The following is a 19,556-nucleotide window of genomic DNA, read 5'->3' as shown; positions in this document are numbered from 1 at the left end:
TCTGGTTTCTGTTGCCTAAACTCTCAGTTTCCTCCCCCATGATCTTCTACTTAAAAAAAAAAAAAAATAGTAAGAGCTTGAAGCATCAAAACTGCAAAAAAAAAAAAAAAAATTAAACATGTCTTTCTTTCCCCTTCTTCAAAAAAAAAAAAAAAGGATTGCTTTTTTTAGATCATTTTTTCTGAGGCCGAGGCTAAGCCGGCTGCCTCCCTTCTCCCAGGCAGACGGGAAGGATGCTGATCAGTGAGAATGCAGGTGCGTGCAAGAAATGTGCAGAGTAGACAGCTGGATGCAGCTTTACATCACCTGCGGAGGCTCTGCTGCTGCTGGGCAGAGGGGCGGGATTTCTGCCTGCCGAGCAGAAGACGAGCAGTAGACCGTGCAAAGGACCACTGGCCTTCCAGCCCCTCCTGCCCCAGCATCCCCCACACTCGCCTCTGTGCAAACCCTTGAAGGCATCGGATGCTGTTGAAACAAACAGAAACATCTGCCTCTGGATTTTTCGTGTCTTTTCCACCAAAGTGGGGGCAGCTGTTCAAACTCAGATTCATGGCTGAGCGTCCGTGCCAATTTGTGCCTGGAAACAGAGGCCCTCCGCCGTGAGCGAGAGGGACGGCCCTGCCGTCTTCCTGAGACCGGAATGCTTCCTTGGCAGCCAGTCTTCTAAAATTAGTTGGCGTTTTCCCCAGAGTGTCTCCAAGCACCACATTAATTTCCTGAGCATTTGCCACGGCTGCTTCGTATAAATGGCCACTGAACCCCTGGTGATCCCTGGTCCCCAACCTCTCAGCTGTTTTCAACCCTTAAGAGCCTTGGAATGCAGTGGTGGACTCTTACCTATTTCCAGTGTGTGGCTGCTCCTTAATTCCAACAATGCACAGCTCTCGGAAAACAGTGATATTTAAAACAGTTTGGGGAGCTTGGCCAGTGTGGCTCAGTGGTTGAGCATCAACCTATGAACCAGGAGGTCACGGTTCGAATCCCTGTCAAGGCACATGCCTGGGTTGCTGGCTCGATCCCCAGTGTGGGCATGCAGGAGGCAGCCAATCAATGATCCTCTCTCATCATTGATGTTTCTATCTCTCTCTTTCTCTCCCTTCCTCTCTGAAATCAATAAAAATATTTTTTTAAAAATAATGATAAATAAAATAAAACAGTTGGGGGAGAGAGAGTTCCCTAATTAACATGTGAAAGTACAATTGTGCTCAAGAGAAAAGGCCACCATTGATTCTACCTTCAACTCCACCTTCAACCCTCAGGATTGCCCTTAGCTAAAGTGGAGCTGGATTCTCATGGTGGCCCTAGGGAAGGCTCTGTCCCTTTCCTGATCTGACGGGGAGGCAAAGAGAATGCATGGAAGAAAAAGCCTACCACTAATTATAATATTTGCGATAGCCAAAATCATAGCCGCACAAGCAGGTGCTGCTACCTGCTGAGCATTTACAGTGTTCTGAGCTCTGGGCTAAAATCTTTGCCTTTGTCACTTCATTTAACCCTTCTGGCATCTGATGACATATTATCATCAACCCTGTTAGGTTACTCACTCAACAAACATTTAGTGTCTGTTACGTGCCAACCGTTCTTCTCGACACTGAGGTGTCTCATTGAACAAAGGCGCACAAATCCCAGCCTTGTAGCAGGTTGTATTCTGTTGGGAGGGACAATAAATAATATGAATTCGTGAGATGTATCATTTTACTAACGGGGTGAGAGGTGAGTCGACCAACTCGAGGTGGCACAGACAGCAAGTACCAGGTTGTAATCCCAGAACTCTCTGACTCCGCAGCAAGGTTAAGGTTTTCTCTTGATCCAGAAAAGACTTCCCGCGGGGGGGGGGGGGGGGGGGGGGGGTTAATCCAGGACGCAGCAGCTCTCCTCGTGGTCTCTGACAGCGAGCAGGAGCAGCTCGCTTCTCTCGCTCTCCTTGTCATCCGTCTTCATTTCCATGCAGCCCGGTTTGTGTTTGCGCTTGCATTTCCATCGGGGCAGGGTGCCGGCCTCTCGGCTGTTCCCGGGTGTGCTTGATGCTGAATGTTAACATGCTGCTTCTCTTTCCATACCCCTTCCACAGCATTAGGCACTTCTTTCTACCTCCAAATTGCTGCACGCGGCAGAACATTTCTTGATGCTTTTTTAGAAAAGCCTTTTATGGTAATTATAGTTTTCTTCAAGCGCATTTATGCTCCCCTTTTTACTGTGCTGTAGACGTTATTTTGCTCATGCCTAATTTTTGTTAAGCCAAAAAGCCTGCCTACGTAGTAAGTATGTCGATGGAGGGTTTTGTGTGGGGTTTTTTTTCGGGGATGGAGGGGAGTGGTCATGTTGTTTGTGGTTTTTTTAGTATTTGAAATTTTATGTGTAAAGAAGCCTTGGAAACTATTTCATGTCTACTCTGCCAAAGGCATTGGAGATGCAGGTTTCAGTCAGAAGTCATTCATTCATTCATTCATTCCACTGACTATTGAATACTAGTTAATCCAAGAATAAATGAGGCAGATGCGGTCCCTGTCCAGACAGGCTTACATCATAACAGGAGTGCCCAGGGCTGTTGTTCAGTTGTACACTGCACAGTTCTAGGGGCACAGTTCAAATTGTAGTTAATAATGCTGTGAACATTTATTACAACAATTTTCCAACAGATGACAGTAAAGTGCCTTAAGGGGGGGCCCCTACATGAGCTAGCAAGTATCAAGGAGGTACCAGACCCTCACCATACATTGTGGTAGTTGGGATCACATAGGATAGGGTAAAGGTACCTGATAGGTGTAGCTAGTCAGGATTTGGGAGCTTTGGAAAGACTTCCTGGTGATGAATTCTGAGTGGGAATCAGAAGGATGGGTTGAAGTTGGGCAGATGAAGAAAGGAAAAAGGAAATCGGACCAATGGCTTCCATCGGACCAAAGCCTAAAGGGATATTGAGATAGGCTGACATGGTGAGAACCGGGTCATATAAGATTTTAAGGCAGGTTAAGGATTTCAGACTTCACCCTGGGGTCAGTGGAAAGCTGTAGAATTGTTCCAACAGTGTCAGGAATAGAGAGAAATGGATCATGGTGCAAGACGGGAGGCAGAGAGACCAGGTAGGAAGTTTGACAAGAGTCCAGTGCAGCGGTTCTCAACCTGTGGGTCGCAATCCCTTTGGCGGTCGAACGACCCTTTCACAGGGGTCGCCTAAGATCATCCTGCATATCAGATACTTACATTACGATTCATGACAGTAGCAACATTACAGTTATGAAGTAGCAACGAAAATAATTTTATGGTTGGGTCACAACATGAGGAACTGAATTTAAAGGGCCAGAAGGTTGAGAACCACTGGTCCAGTGCAATGTTGAGCATAGCTTGGGTTAACATAGTGGCAGTAGGGATGGGGGTGGAGGGCAGGTTCCAGAGACATTTAGAAGGAAGGACAGGTAGGACTTGTTATAGCTAAGAGGAAAATTAGGCCGGACTCAGTTGTTGCCTAAATACCTGAGGTGAGAGAGCTGGTGGGAGGGAGGGTGGAAAAGGAGAATGACCCCAAGGTTTCAGTCTTGGGCAGTGGGGTACATAGAGGTACCATTCATTGATCAAGGGATCAGAGTTTGTGGGGGGAGGAAGACAAAGGAGCTGAATTCCATTTAGTTTGAGATGCTTGTGAGTGAACAGATGGAAATGTTGAGGTGCAAGTTGGAGTCCAGGTCTGGAGTTGAAAATTCAGGAGTCATCTGAATATAAGGGAGTGTTTGGATTTGTTTGTTTTTAGTCCCAAATTTCTGCCATGGCCACTTTGGTTCAGTGGTTAGAGTATCAGACCACAGACTAAAGGGTCATGGGTTCAATTCCTGTCAAGAGCATGTACCTTAGTTGCAACTCTAATTTTTGTTAAGGCAAAAAGCCTGCCTATGGTAACTGTGCCAACGGATTTTCATTCCTGGTGGTTGGAATTTTGTGTGTAGAAAGTGTTGGAAACTGTTCCATTTCTACTCTGCCAAAGGCATTGGAAGTGTGACAGAATGAGCCCAAGATATCACTGATGCCCTTGAAAGTTCTCCCTGGAAGGTAGACTTTGACTTTGAGAAGGAGGCCATGCTATCTCCTCAGGACTCTCGGGAGAGTCTATAGGTAAGGGCCAGGCTGAAATTATCTAGGACTACTGACTGCTTTCCATTCATTCAGGTGCCCACTATGTGTGTGACATGAGGCCAGGCCCTGGGATCCAACAGCAAACAAGGAAGTCTCGGGCCTCAGGTAGCTTCAGGTCTAGGGCAGGGCTTCTCAGTCTCAGCACTATTGGCATCTGGGGCTGGATCAGTCTTTGTTATGGAAACTCACCTGTGCATTGTAGGATGCTGAGCAGTGGCATCTTTCCCAGGTGTGATCATTAAAAATGTCTCCAGCCTTAGCTGGTTTGGCTCAGTGGATAGAGTGTTGGCCTGTGGACCAAAGGGTCCCGGGTTTGATTCCGGTCAAGGGCACATACCTTGGTTGCAGGCTCCTCGAGCCCTGGCCCTGGTCGGAGGCAACCAATCGATGTTTCCCTCACATCGATGTTTCTCTCTATCTTTCCCTCTCTCTTCTACTCTCCCTAAAAATCAATGGAAAAATATCCTCGGGTGAGGATTAACAACAGCAACAACAACAAAAAAATGTCTCCAGACATTGCCAAATGCAATGGGGGAACGATGGGGGACACAGTTGCCTCGGTGGAAAATTATTGATCAAGGCTCATGAGAGATGAAGTCTCCAGACAGCCAGCTCTCTAGCTGCACAAAGAACTAAACACCTGTGCCCTGAAGCATTCTGCATCATGGTCTTGGAGATGGGCACTCAGGGAGTCAGCAATGCTAGCCTGAAAGCCAGAAGTCTCCTACAGGAGCCCTCCTGGATGCCAAGTAGGAGCCCATAGGCCCAGTCCAACTCCAGTGACACGATCTTCCCCTGGGAAAAGCCAGCATCCGATAACCCATTTGCCCTCCAGACTAATTGCTCCCTACATTTGTTTTCCCTTAAGCAGAAGCTGGCTTTGCACTTTAAAGACACAATGCATCGCAGCATCCTCAGAAGGCCACCAGCAGAATGAACTTGTGCTGGGGGTAGCTTGGGGTTGCCTAGCAACGCCACGCACCTACCAAGGCTGCTTTCTTCCTCTTCAAGCTAAAAGCAAAGTCCTGTCCATTAATTCCCAGCTGCCCCGAAACTTCTCAGAGATTTGCCAGCTTCCTACTGTTCGTGTTTTCATCTTCCTCATATGATGTGGAGAAAACCCGCTACTGTGGTCTGTTTATCTCACTTCAGTTGGTCGGGAAGGAGAAAAAAAAATGAAGAGAGAAAGAGAAGGGAGGGGAGCCTCATTCAATCTAGGAGCATACGTATTTTGAGTGCATATCTCTGACTGGCACGCTAGTGTTCTTTGCAAATTTAAATTGTATGTCGTGGACGTGGGTTTCCTACAGAATAAGGCTTCTCTTGAGACTTTGGGCATGATTTTAGTCAAACATGAGACCTCAAAGTAGCTGAATAGCAAAGCCCATATAATAGATGGCACGCTGAGCAAATGTAGGTGGTTCTCTCATTTAGTGTCCTCTCTGAGATCTGCTCCCCAAAACTCGACTGGTGGAAAGTGTACAGCTGGCGGTGGCTGGCGGTGGCTGGAGGTTGGAGGTATTCTCTTTTCCTGGAGGACCTGGGAATTGTCCCTGGGGCTTTTCCTCCGGAGTTCCCTTTTGCTCCTGCAGAAACGTCTGTGTCATTTCTCTGAAAGTGGGGGTGGCTTCCCCTCCCGGCACTGTCAGGGAGTGCGTCCCCGGTGTTCCAGGCTGGACCACGGTCACTTCCTTGGTAAGGAAGGAATGGACATGTGAATCTGGGCTTTGCGAGGGCCATGCAAACACGGTGCTTCGTGTGCACGCTGGATCCGGTGTAGGTTGTGCAGCAAAAAGAAAGCAGGTTCCCCAGGACCTTCTTTCTCTTCTCAAGACGCTGCAGCCGCCTTAGAGACTTGCCCACACGGAGCTTCTCCTCTGGCTTACCCTGCTCTCTCAGTCCTGACCCAGGCTACAGGGGAAAGGGTGGGAGAGAAGCAGCACTGAGGAGTAAAACTTCTTAGAGAAGTAAATTTCAACTCAATTCCAGATCCTCCAGGCCTTTCCTCTTAGGAGGAGTCCTTTAAATTCCCACCCCTGCCACATGTCCTCTTTCGGTTTCCTGGCATTCTCATGTAGGGTACTGGAGAGGAGAGAGAAACAATGCCAGGAGGAGGCCTCTGGAATGCTTCAGATTCAAAAGATTTGGGCCAGAAAGGCTTCAAATCAATTATCTCCATCATTTCAAAGCTCTTGATCCCTCTGCCATGACTCAATCCACCCTACACTTCATGTGGTTTAAAAAGAGATTAAAAGAGCTCTAGCTGATTTGGTTCCATGGATAGAGCATCGGCCCAAGGACTGAAGGGTCCTGGGTTGGATTCTGGTCAAGGACATGTACCTCATGTGCGAGGCAACCAATCGATGTGTCTCTCTTGCCTCTCTCTCTCTCTCCCTCTCACTCTCTCCATAAAAATCAATGGAGAAATATTGCCAGGTAAGGATTAACAAAAAGAGAGATCGGGGGGGGGGGGGGGGATGGAGATAGAGATGTCAGCAGATGGAGAGATAGAATTAGAGAGACAGAGAGATGCAGGAAAGTTAACTTTCTAGGGACAGTGAAATTAATGGTCATTTGGGATATATAAATGAAATAAGAAAACGAACCTAGATTACGACTGTAAATTTACTAGGAGTCACTGCATTGTACACTTAAAGCAGGTACATTTTATGGTATGGAAATTATGCCTCAATAAAGCTGCTAAAAGAAAGAAAATTTTTTTTAAAAAAAGAAAACTTATCTGGGAATTCTTGCCAGCAAGTGGGTTTTGCGAGTGTGGCCACATCCTACCGAGATTCGGTGCATCTCTCCGCATCTTATAAAGGGCGACAGGGCCACGAGGGAGACGACCCTTCTCGCTATCGCGCCCCCACCCTTCTTCTTTCTTCGTTCAGGCTCTGCGTGCGGAGGCTCAGGTCAGGACAGTGTAGCTGCCCTTGGTCTGGGTGCTGGAGCGATTAGGGAATTAGGTAGGCTGCTGATTTCACACATCCCCTGTCCCCGTCCCCCCCCCCCCCCAAAAAAAAAGAAAAAGAAAAGAAAACCATAAAATAAGCATTACTTGCACCCCACTGCCTCCCCCAGGCACATGTCCATTCCTCCCTCGTCACCTTCTCCTTCCGCAGCCCTCAGGTCCTGCAGTGTTTTTAAGTCAGGCCATAAGTAGGTTGAGTGATAAGCAGCCAACATTTTAAAGTGCCCCTGGAAACTAAATATTACAAAACAGTGCAAATAGCCCAGCAGAACCATCCAGTTCTTAGCCATCAGAAACCCATGATAATCACATATAAGTTTGTCTTTAAAATTCTGAAAGACAGGGGGCACTTTGGCTCCTTCCTGGGTTGTTAGGGAATTTTCTCTCTTCTGTAGAAGACACGTCTAAAAAAAGAAAGAAAGAAAAATACATGTTTTTTTGAGGTAGCATCTGTCCTGAGCCAGTGGCTGGAAATAACAGCCTCGCTAGTCCTGTCGGAAGCTCAGAGCTAGTTTAGTTTTCTGGACTGCTCCCCACATTGGGAAGGTTGCCTCAGTCCCCTACACACAGGTCAGTGTCATGGGGGCTCCCCTGCATCTGGGACCCCACTTCGTCTTGCACCTGCATGCATTGCCTGCTTCCCTGACTCCCAGACAGACACAGCCCCACTCTGAGACTGGCCCGGCGGCTGCCTGTGACCTTGCTCCCCCTTTGCATGGCGCCCCTGCTGCCCCAGCGCGGCCTCACGTCCCTCTTTCTCATCCTCTCCGTTTCTCCAACCAGATGGCTGCCCCGATCTGTGCAACGGCAATGGGAGATGCACACTGGGTCAGAACAGCTGGCAGTGTGTCTGCCAGACCGGCTGGAGAGGGCCCGGATGCAACGTTGCCATGGAAACCTCCTGTGCTGATAACAAGGATAATGAGGGAGGTGAGCAAGCGTCTTCTAATTCCCAGCCCCTCAAGAACAGAGCATGGCATCGATATGGTCGTCACGAGTCATTTTCCCTGAAAGATCTCCCCTATACTATTGTCAGATGTTGTCGTGACATTTCCTTTGAAGCAAACGCAGTGTCCTCGGGCCAACGGGGGCTCCTGGAGACTTGGGCTGCAGGCGCCGGGGTTTGATGCGGCTTTGGATTCTCAAGTACATGTCGCACAGAAAGGTGGCTGGGCCCTGGCTCTGCCTTTGCGTAACCCGTCCTGCCAGACCCTTCAGGCCTGGGAGTTACAAATACATCTCTGCCGCTGAAAATTAAATGCACCTCCTGCTGTGCTGAGCTGTCTAAGCGATGCATCCCTTCATGCAGCCCTAAGGGATGTTATTTCACAGATGAGGAAACCGAGGTCTAGAGAGCAGTTATGTATCTGTCTAAAGATAATTCAGACACAGCCCGGCTGGCGTGGCTCAGTGGTTGAGTGTTGACCTATGAACCAGGAGGTCACGGTTCGATTCCCAGTCAAGGCACATGCTTGGGTTGCAGGCTCGATCCCCAGTATGGGGCGTGGAGGAGGCAGCCAATCAATGATTCTCATCATTGGTGTTTCTGTTTCTCTTTTTCTCTCCGTTCCTCTCTCTGAAATCAATGATAGATAGATAGATAGATAGATAGATAGATAGACTCAGTCACTAATAGTAAAATTGGAGCCAAACCCAGCTCGGACTTCAGTCCACCTTCTAACCAGTGGTTGGCAAACGACAGCCTGCTTTTGTACAGGTCTAAAAGCTGAAAATAGTTTTTACATTTTTAATGGTTGAGTGGGGGGGAATCTAAAGAATAAAATTTCATGACAAGTGAAGACTATGCAGAAATTACATCTCAGTGTCCATATATAAAGTTTTATTGGAACCTAGCCATGCCTATCCAATTATGTCTCGGCCATAGCTACTTTCACCCCAGAGGTCAGCACTGAGTGACCGCATGGCTGACAAAACCTGAGCTATTTTTCTCTCGGGTGTTATTTTACTGGAAAAGTTCACCAACCCCTGTTTTAACCTCTGAGCTGAATTTTCCTATAATTCCCTGATGGAGTGAGTGCTAAGATTCTGGGAGCGAATGGGGTTGTGGTAGAATGTGGGCCACCTGAATTCCTGAGAATAGCATGCCATGTTCCGTGAACATAAGTACAGGTGTGGGATCCACCAAAATTGTTTCAGGTGTAAGAGGACCCATGCGTCAATTATTGGATTTAACAAAGGTGTGTATGTCCTGCTCTGTGCAGATCACTGCGCTCTGGGGTGTCAGCCCCTGCCCAGGGGGTCAGCTCCTGGGGTGTCCAGAGTGAGGCACTGTCCCTCAGGGGGATGGCTGAGAGAGTGAGACACTCCATCTTTATAGTCCTCATCCTCTTACTAGACATGGTGCGTTTCCACAATCTGTTATTGCAGTTGCACATGTATGTAACTTGTACATAAACAAACGTACCTACACAGTAGGAGTCCACCAATCAGAAAAGGGCTTATAGGCCTGGCGCAGCTCACAGAGCCCCGTTCATTCATTTCCCTTCCTGAAACAGAGCCAAAACAGAAGGCACTTACATTCATTTTTGAGTGAGGTGAGACATAAGTACATAATGCGTGTGTGTTTTTTCAAGGGTGAGAGTCCACATCGCACTGCTTTTCCTGTAGGGTTCCCTGTTTTTGCTCCTGGTCCCTGGTGATTTCACGGAGCCTAGCGGTTGCTAACAGACCAGCTCCTTCCTCTTCCGGAAAGAAGCTGCTCAGAGCTAGAAGCTAGAATCCGCACATGTCGGAGGGGACTCAGCCTCCCGAGGAAGCCTTGTGCAGCCCCCATCCCTCCTGGCCAGCCCTACCCCTGATCCAGGCTCCCACCAGGAGAAAACCGAAATCCCCAAGCGTAGAGCTGTTGGAGGCATGGTAGGCGCTTCCAGACTCCCCAGTGGGCACAGGTCAGGGTCCCTCCCAGGCGGTGGGCAGAGGCAGAGCGGCAGGCCACAAAAGCCAATGAGGCGGTGATTATGCTAAAGACAATCATGGCCTTGTTGTGGGAACCTCCCAAGGAAGTCATTAACCACCAAGAAAAAAAAAAAAACAACAGGCTCTGCACAGTGTTTATAAAAAGAAACTCCCAGCTAATTCAGAGTTGCTTGTGTCAGGTGAGATGCAGACACCGATTCTCTCTCACCTGGCAGAAGCAATTCACAATTAACTGAGTTCTTTTTTGGGAGGAGATTCCTCTGTGCAGAGTATCCTTTTTATGGCTAATTATTTCCCGGGGAGTTGTGCTAAGCACTTCACTGTTTATTGGTAAATATTAAAGTTACTCCTCATCTACTCCAGATCCAATCCTGCAGCACGCTAATTAAGTAACTTGTTTGTGTTTGTTTTCGGGTGGGGGTGGGAGTTCTGCCCCAGGCTCTGTCCTGCTTGGGGAGTTCTCAGAAGGGGCTCTCCGAGGGTTTTTAAATGTGCTAGTGGGTCAGAGCAGGCACCCTGCGAATGCGGTACCCACTTCCTCCCCGCAGCTGCAAGGAACACATTTCCTACACACCTCATGATGGGGGAGATGGCAGAGCACTCTTCCAAAGTGAGTTGGGAAAGACCAATCATTTTCCCATCTAGGAGCGCTTTTCGTTTTAAAAAATATATATCTCAGTTTAATGTGCTAGATAGCGATACAAATACGAATATGGAGATTGAAGCCCTAAACAGCCTTTTTCACCTGGGTTCCTCCGTGAGAGAGTGAAGCCCCTAGTACAGTGGGGCCTTGACTTACGAGTGTCCTGACTAACGAGTTTTTCGAGATACGAGCTGTCTCTCGGCCGATTTTTTGCTTTGAGTTGCGAGCTAAAATTCGGATTACTAGCCAGCTTCAGATACCCCACCGCTAGTTGGCGCAGCGAACGTCACAGTGAACACCACAACATCAGCCCAGCATTCAATTCATTGTAATGGTGAAAATTGATTTGACATACGAGTAATTTGAGTTACGAGCTCCGTCACGGAACGATTTAAACTCGTAAGTCAAGGCCCCACTGTAGTTCTGAAACTCGAACTTACAGCAAAACCACCCACAGGGCTTGTGTGGACACAGATTGGCAAGCCCCCACCCCCAGGGTTCCTCATTCTCTAGGCCTAGGGTGGGAGGCCAGAATTTGAATTCCTAGTAAATTTCCGGGGGATGCCCACGCAGGTTCTTTCTGAGAACCACTGTTCTAAGACGTCCATTATATGCCATGAACGAACTTCTCCCCATGCATCTAGAATGGTACTAGCGAAGTGCCTTCCTTGGACGACGTGAGAAAATGTTCAAATCTTTTCAGTAGCCTGAGGTGCTCAGAGGAGAAACCCTGTTGCCTTGAAATAGCCCACAAAAGCAACGCATGCCGCTTCCCTACCTCCTGACTCCCATCACTTTTAACATCTCGAAACGCCCCAGCCATGTGATGGCTGACTTAACCTCAGGGAGCCCTGGCTGCTCCGAAAGGGCCAAGCTTTACCTGCCGTGTCCCCGAAGAAAGAAGTAGAAACGGTTCAGACACGCCGGCGAGCAGACCGCCTTTTTAACAGTGCGAAGTCTCCACGTGCACTGCTCACCCCAATTTAAAAAAGAAGAGACTCTGAGAAATATTTTTGCTTACAAAAGACAAACACCAGCTCATTAAAGTCTGAGAAAGCACACAACATGTGCAGCAAGTGACAGGCGAATAATATTTAATTATCACCGCCAAGACAGAGGTGTGAGCTTCGGTTCCTCACCGCCAGGGGTAGGAGAGAGGGTGTGGGTGTCCTCTAAAAGTGGGAGCCGGGAGGTGGGGAGGTGTTGTTAGACTGTCTTGCCTGGAGTGACAGTCCTTACTCCTTCCCTACACCCTTTCTCACCCCGAACTCAGTGTCAGAAGCCCCAGCCCTCTGTCTATGCAAAGCCCAACTCCTATCACTTTAAGCCAGCCTGGGGCAGAGGCTTGGGGTGGAGTGGGGAGGAGAAAGCCCTTCCTAAGCTGAGCCTGTCCACAGGTCACCCTTGCATCAGGTACCTCCTTCCTACACTCGGGGCTGTTGTTGTTCCCCTCTGTTCTGCTTCAAGACAGCCCTGAAGTTAGACCTCTTCTTCCTTCTCCTGTCACTTCCTTGGTTTCAGATTCAGTGACACTAACATCATAGGGTTAAGAGCCTGGGGTCAGGAGGCAGTCTTTGTGTCCTACTTTTGTAAGGCATTATACTCCTCAAAGCCTCAGTTTTCGTGTCTATAAAATGGGCTTCACGTTGCCTCCTCCATTAGTGGGCAGGTGTGACGTCTCCGCGAGAAAATGCAAGCAATACATTTTACAAGTGCCTGGCTCAGAGGGTACCCTCACGTGTTGGCTGCTGCTAGCTTTCACCTCATTCGTAATGTTATTTTGTAGAACAAATGCTAAATCCACATAGATGGAGCTCAGCCAACAGTGTGCCCACAGCACATAACCCCTGAGGTTCTAACTAGGGCTCATCACACTTTGGTGTTGCATAACCACGCTGGAGAGCTGATTTAAAATTTAGATTTCCAGACCCTCGCCTTTCAGGTTCCTATTAATTAAGTCACATATGGGATCCAGGAATCCGCATTTTGACCAGGCACCCAGAGAATTCCTAGGTACGTGGTCTGCAGATGGTGTTTTGAAAAAAACACTTGTTTAAACAATGGTTTCCCCATGGTTTGCTGACCCAGCCCAATATCACAGTACCTACACCCCAAACACCTACCCCTAGAATTCCCAGGACACAGGAGTGATGTGAGAAAAGGGGAATTTTGTTTCAAGAAGAAATGAGCAATTGAAAAAACTGTGAACATTATTTTCATGTTTACTTCCTGAGTGAATAACTTTAGTATACTTTAAAAGTGCTCTGTATTCCTAGTCGGAGAGGTGACTGATGTTTGTTTCTGAATTTAAAAAGTGTCATTAAGTGTGAATCCATCCATTCGTCCATCCATCATTAGCCATTCATGGTTTAGCAAACATTTGTTGAATGTTTACTAAATGTTAGACTTTGGAAATACTAAGACAAATACGACACGTGTCCACAAAGAGCTCACATCCCTCTAAAAAGATAAGATGTATAAACATGTTATTATTATTATTTGAATCCTGTGTGTGAGGCGTGACGGGCGTGAAGCACCTTAGTGCAGTAGGAGTGTAGGGAATCAAGGGTCGTGGAGTGGGGTGTCAGCCGCAGGACAGGAGACAAGGCCCATCACAGTGCTGAGCCCAGCGTCTTCAGCCTGCCTCCCTTGAGGGCCCTCTAAACCTCAGACCTGTGTGAACAGTAATCCGTGGTGAGGACCCTCTGCCCACCAGCAGCTTTCACATTTCTCTCCCTGAACTAAGGACTCAGAACAGCGTTTCCCAGCCCACCTCCATCTGTGGGGCCTGATTCCTTGTTCTCCCAAGGAAGCTGCCTTGGGTGAAGAGATGAGGATGCTGGCCTGCGCTCCGCGCACTCCAGCCAGGTCTAAATGAGGAGGAATAACACTGGCGTCTGTCCAAAGCACTTGGAACAGACAAAACCCTCCCCTTGCCCACTGCCTCCTCCCTCCCCTCCCCATCCCATAACCATCCAAATTGGTTTGACATGATTCAGGGATGCTATTCCGGCATTTATCTCAATTGTTAATTAATAACTCACCTCGTCGGTGCATTGAGCAGAGCCAAGCTCGGGACTTCAGGGACTCCGGAAGAGTTATGGTTCTCAAGTCCAAATAGTCTGGTTTCTTCGTCCAGTGAGAGATAAAGCTTGGTGGACCCATTGTAAATGCCTTGATTAATGTGTGCAAATCATGTTGATGGATTGGTTGGGAGGGGGACAGCTTAAAAGTGCAGCAGTGCTCTATTAATTGGGTTGGATTGAGGATTCCCCTTGCAGTCCAAAGACCTGTGGCAAATGTAGCTGGAGCCATAAACAGAGTCCCCGATTAGCTCCCCGAGAGGAAAGCAATATATCTAATGCTTCAGAAGAGAACCTGGCCTTGAGGCCACTGCCAGCTGGCCAGGCGCTGGTCTCTCTTCTTTGGGAGGCAGCAGAACGAGCCCCACCTGAAATCCTAGTGGGCCACATGGTAACAGGGCGCTGAAAAGTGTTCAGGATCTTTCCATTGAAAGTAGATCTTCGACTTTCTGGGCGTATTTGAGTAGAGAGCCTTCTGTTTAGGAAACTAAGGACTGGAGTTCAGTTTTCTTTTCTTCTATTGAGGTTAACCAAAAATGATAGAATCCATGTTTTTGCATATAAAAACTCTCACCAGTAAGATTTTTGAGGGCTGGCATGGACTGAGCACTGTGCTGGGCTTAATACCGACCTGGGTACTGGGAACAGACAGCCATGGGTCTCTCTGCCGAGGCTCCACCCTCACCCTCTCTTCCTCCCCATGGCAGCCAGAGGGAGGGATTTAAGTTGTAAATCAGATCATGCCCTCAAATCATTTCTCATGTAGTTTAGAGTCAAGATCAAATGTTTCCCCTTGGCCTAGAGCAGGGGTGGGCAAACTTTTTGACTCGAGGACCACAATGGGTTCTTAAACTGGACCGGAGGGCCGGAACAAAAGCATGGATGGAGTGTTTGTGTGAACTAATATAAATTCAAAGTAAACATCATTACATAAAAGGGCACGGTCTTTTTTTTTTTTTTTTTTTAGTTTTATTCATTTCAAACGGGCCGGATCCGGCCCGCTGGCCATAGTTTGCCCACGGCTGGCCTAGAGGGCCTGCGATAAACGTCCTCTGCCTTCTCTCTCACGACCCCCCATCCCACCCCCACAGCAGCTCTGCTCACTCACTCTGGCCCGCCTCCCCCTCCTGCAGGTGCTAAGCTTATGCTGCCATCAGAAATGCTCTGACCTTGGCATTCTGTGTGACTGGCTCCCTCTGGTCACTCTCAGTTCTCAGCTCAAACATGGGCTCCCCGAACAGGCTGTCTTCACCTGTGAAGTCTCCCTCTGCCTCTCCCCGGTCTCAGCAACGTCACACTACTAACTCAGTCCCTCTGTCTGTCTCATATGTTGTCTGTGTCTTCACACTAGACATCAGTCTGGGAGTCTATTTCATCTTAGGTTTTCCATTTCACAGATAGGGAATCAGAGGGTTAAGAAGGTAACATGCAAAGTTGGCCTTTCAGCCAACCACTAGGATGGACTGTGTGTCCACACCAAAGCCAACTTCTCACTTCTCCTAAAACGAACAAAATTTGGGGCCTGTTTCTGAAGAAGGGTCAAACTAGTTCCGCATCGGTGGTGTTGCCAAGAGGCCTCAGAGGGAGTCCCCTAGATGATAAGACTTTCCCATTGAAAATCGCTTCCCAGTAAATGTACTTGGCCATGGAATTTGTTCATAAAAAAACTAAAAAGTGTTTAAAGTTTATGAGTTTACCTAATGTAGCACCTTCAATTTTTTTTCTAATCAAGTCTTTAGTAGTTAAACTGGTTATTCAGTGTCTCTTAAGGGATTATATCATCCCCTGATTAGATAACAAATCAAATATTCTCATACAATTATGATTCAAATGCACAATCTATTAAAAAATGTTAATAATTTAAATCACTATGGACTTATTTTAGGGAATTAAAGGATCAACACACAGGCTTAGCTGGTGGCCAAGAGGTAACATTTATATCATTAAGGCGCTTTGCCTTGGCTGGAGAAACTGCCTAGATTATAACAAGTACCCTCTTAGTTTCTGTGACCAGCATTGAAATTAAGGTTCAAGGGCCCTGGGGCCATGGTTAGCCCTGTGGCTCCCACAATGCTCTCCTTCATTCTGATCAGCTGTTCTCAACCAGGGGCAGGTTTGCTCTCTAGGTCAGCAGTCGCCAACCGGTGACCTGCGGACCACTGGTGGTCCATGAGGTCCAAAAGGTTGGTGACCGCTGCTCTAGGGGACATTGGCAATGACTGGAGATATTTTATGAGTCACTAAAGGGAGGTCAGGAGAAGGTACTACTGGCAGCTAGCAGGTGGAGGCCCAAGAGGCTGCTAAATATTTGATATGCAGGGGGCAGCTCCCATAACAAAGAATGACCCAGCCCAAAGGTCAACCAGGCCAAGGCTGAGAAATCTGGAGTAGACATTAACATCATCCAAGAACACACGTGAGGGTCCGGATGGTCCCAGAACAGGGAGTGTCCTCTGACTTCATGTCAAAGGGCATGAGGTCATGATGCATGGAGCACCTACAAGGGCCCAGGCCTGTGCTGCAACTCTACCCACATTGCTCAAATAAATCAGGACAAGAGCCCACAAGAGCCCTAAGAGCCTTCTTAGATCCTTTACATAGAAGCAGAAACCACGGTGCAGAGGTTTATCCAAATCCCTCCACTGAAACACGGCCACACCCAGTCTCAGAACCCAGGTCCAGTGCCCCCTGGTGGGCCCTTCCCAGCCCCTGAGTGTCGAGCCCGGGATCAGGCAAGGCAGACCAGAGTGCTCAGCACCCTCGGGCCCCTCAGAAACGCGAAGTCTGCAGCATTCTGAAAAGCAGCATTGGCCTGAGCTTTTTCCCCGGTTTGGGGGAATGCGTTTTTGCCGCAAAGTGCTTACACACCGGAATGCCCGGGGCTGGCAGGAGCAGTCGCTCTTGAAATCGCCAGGCATTCTCCACGGCACAGCAAGAGCGGCTGCCCGTGGCCCCTGCTTATGTCTTTGACTTCCCATCTTCTCAGCCAAGAGTTCTGGGGGATTGGAGCGGGGCCAGCACGGTGTGGCCAAATGTGAATCCAAGAAAACTGCACGGTATCCCCCAAAGCTCTGTGCCCATGCTTGCCTCTCTCCCCATTCACAACCAAGGCCGAACCTTTCCAAGGGCATCCCCTCCCTTTTCCAACCCTGGAGCTATGTCAGCATCAGTCTGCTCGGCCCATTTTCTGGAGCCCAGTGACCACCACACTAAGGGACACTGCCTCTTGCATTGATGGGATCACGAGGTCCAGGATGTCAGATGCAGAAAGGCCAAAAGATAGAGTCCCCAGCAGCCACGAAGCCCGAAAGGGAAAGAGACTTCTTCCAATAACAGAACAGGACAGGTCTGGGCTGGAGGCCTGGCTTCCTGGTTCTAAATTCAGTCCACTTTTCTCCATGCCACGCTGCCCCCAAAGGAACCAGTCACTTCCCTGGCATCACTGCTTTGATCTGAGGTCTGTCTCCAAACCAGCACCTAGATGAGGATGAGTTGGGGTGTCAGTCCCCCTGAGAGTGACACCTTCTTTAAGGTGGCACCCTAGGTGAGCCTTACTCTCCTCACCCCAAACCAGCCACACTCCGAAATCATTTATTCATTCGGCAAGTACATGCCAGGCCTCTACTCTGCGTGAATGAATGAGAGCCAAACAGGGTCCACAAAGAACCCGCGGACTGTTGGTGGTAAAACCAGCCGTGTTCAAAGGGCGCGTGGAAGAAGTAAGGCCAAGGGGCTAGGGCAGGCCAGGCCAGGGGCATCCCGGCTCCCGGCAGGTCAGGCTGCAGTTTTGAAAGCTACAGCGGAGTTAGATGAGGACAGAGGGCAGGGTTCTGTGGACAAAGAAAAGGGCAAAGGCACAGGGGCCAGACAGCAGTGGGTGTTTGGGGACCTCTGAGAAGTGGGTGCCGCTAGGGCGTGTGGAATGTGCAGGGGGGTGAGGCAGGGGAAGTGGGTCTGGGCAGACAGGGCTGGTGCGCCGTGCTGGGCAGGATGCAGTGTACCCCAAGGATGTGCTTTGCCTTCCTCCATTAGCTTCCTGGGCTCTAACATGGCAACCACCCCCCTCCCTCAGCCAGACGGCTGGCATCTCTGCTTGAGTTGTTCCTACACACACATGCGCACAGCAGGGAGAAAGAGTGGCCTTTCTTTGTGTCTCCTCCATGGCACGAGCGCATTCTCTCCCCCTGGGCAGAGGAGACAGCCCAGCAGTGCGGGAAAGAGGCTTTGGAGTCGGGTTCATGTCCCAGCTCCTTTACCAATTAGCAGGTCTCGCTCTCTCCGAGCCTCAGTTTCACCCTCTGTAAATGGGGCTAATAGTAGGATGCCGTGAGGCGTAGGTGATGCAAAACACGGTGGTTCCCCTAAGTGAGAATCACAGAGTGCTGGGCCTGCTCCCGGCGTTTCTAACAAGTGCCCCGGGGATGCCCACAGTGGAGAACCGCTTACTCCCGGGGTGCATGCCACGTTGAGGGAACTCGAGTGCCGGCAGTGATTGCTCCAAGCATGGCAGCTCTGGGCCGCCTGCTGGGGACAGACAGGCCAGAAGCCCCGTGCCCTGAGGCGGCGGCAGCTAGATTGGCGTGTGGACCCCGGGGACATCACCGGGCTCACTGAAGTCTCAGCTACAGAGATGTGGCTGTGGAGGGGGCTCAGGGCTCTAACCTCCCGGGTCCACCCTACTCTTTCAAGAGCTTCAGGAACAAAGAGGTTGTAGGCTAGGAGAGGGGGAGGGTGGCAGCTGGTCCTGGGCTCTTGTCCTCAGTGGCATCACTGCTTCTCCCGTTTCCACTCAGGACATTGGTCGCCTTGGCCAGCAGCCGCTGCTATGCCCTTACCGCCAGGCTCCTCAGGCACTGGGGTCGGGCCGACTTGTGTAAATTCTGGCTCTGGTTCTTACAAAGAACCTAAGGTGCCCAGGCCTCAATTCCCTCATCTGTAAACGGAACAGCAGCACCAGCCTCATAGGCCTGTTGTGAGGTTGGACTAGAACATTCATAGCAGGTGCCCTAATGCCACTTGATTTCAATGGCAGCTCTAAGCATGAGTATCTCCCTCTATAATGCAACTCAGAAACTCTACAAACACACATTGCCCCCAATCAGCAGCTCATCATCTCAGATTAACATCATCTCATCAGAACATTCCAAAATGAGAAATCCATCTTTTGGTCTCTGTTCTAACCTATCGCCCTCCATCCCACACCCACCAGCCCTGGCATGGGTGGCTCACTGACAGGTCCTGTCTGGTCAGCATGGGGCTACAGAAATCTCTGCATTAATTGCTGACCTTTAGCAGCAGAGGATTCCATTTAAACCACAAAGAAACGGAGGAGCCAGCCAGCGGCTTGTCCAAGGTCAGCAGCAATGCCCTAGTTTGAAAGCTCAGTCCTCCTCATTGTAAATGTCCTGCCCATTCTCCTCCCAGATCCGTTTTCTAAACGTAGTTGCATATCAGGTTTGCCAGGGAGTCCAAAGTGAAGTTCAGAGAGTTGGGACGGGAAAGGGGGATCACTCATAGAGCATCCAGCACAGGGGAGCAGATCCAGGGAGAATATTCCAGCCCCCCGGGACCCTGCCCCCCGAGTCTTGGCTCTCCAATGAGCCACACCAATGCCACCCCTTTCCGACTACCACCTGAGTGGCCATCCCTGGGGTCTTCCATGTGCTGCCTTTGTCTGTGCATTTTGTTGGGAAGATCTGTGGATGCTCCCTGTCTGGCCCCTCCTCTCTCTGTTCCTAACCCTTACGGCCACGGTTCCTTAATGTCTTTCCATCTCCACCCAGAGTGTGCCACC

At 49.3% G+C, this 19,556-nt stretch overlaps 1 protein-coding gene across 10 annotated transcripts in view; it reads left to right on the top strand.

Moving 5' to 3' along the window:
• TENM2 (teneurin transmembrane protein 2) overlaps positions 1–19,556 on the top strand; it is a 1,191,402-nt gene that overhangs the window by 1,088,341 nt on the left and 83,505 nt on the right. For all 10 annotated transcript variants that reach the window (XM_070414454.1, XM_070414453.1, XM_070414452.1 and 7 more), the window contains one exon: positions 7,883–8,029. In XM_070414454.1, the coding sequence (XP_070270555.1) occupies positions 7,883–8,029 (147 nt within the window). The remainder of the gene's footprint in view (positions 1–7,882; positions 8,030–19,556) is intronic.

Source organism: Myotis yumanensis, unplaced genomic scaffold, assembly GCF_028538775.1.
Source record: "Myotis yumanensis isolate MYYU_CA2020_CCGP unplaced genomic scaffold, mMyoYum1.0.hap1 SCAF_5, whole genome shotgun sequence".
NCBI lineage: Eukaryota > Metazoa > Chordata > Mammalia > Chiroptera > Vespertilionidae > Myotis > Myotis yumanensis.
This window is presented reverse-complemented; position numbering and strand designations above follow the sequence as displayed.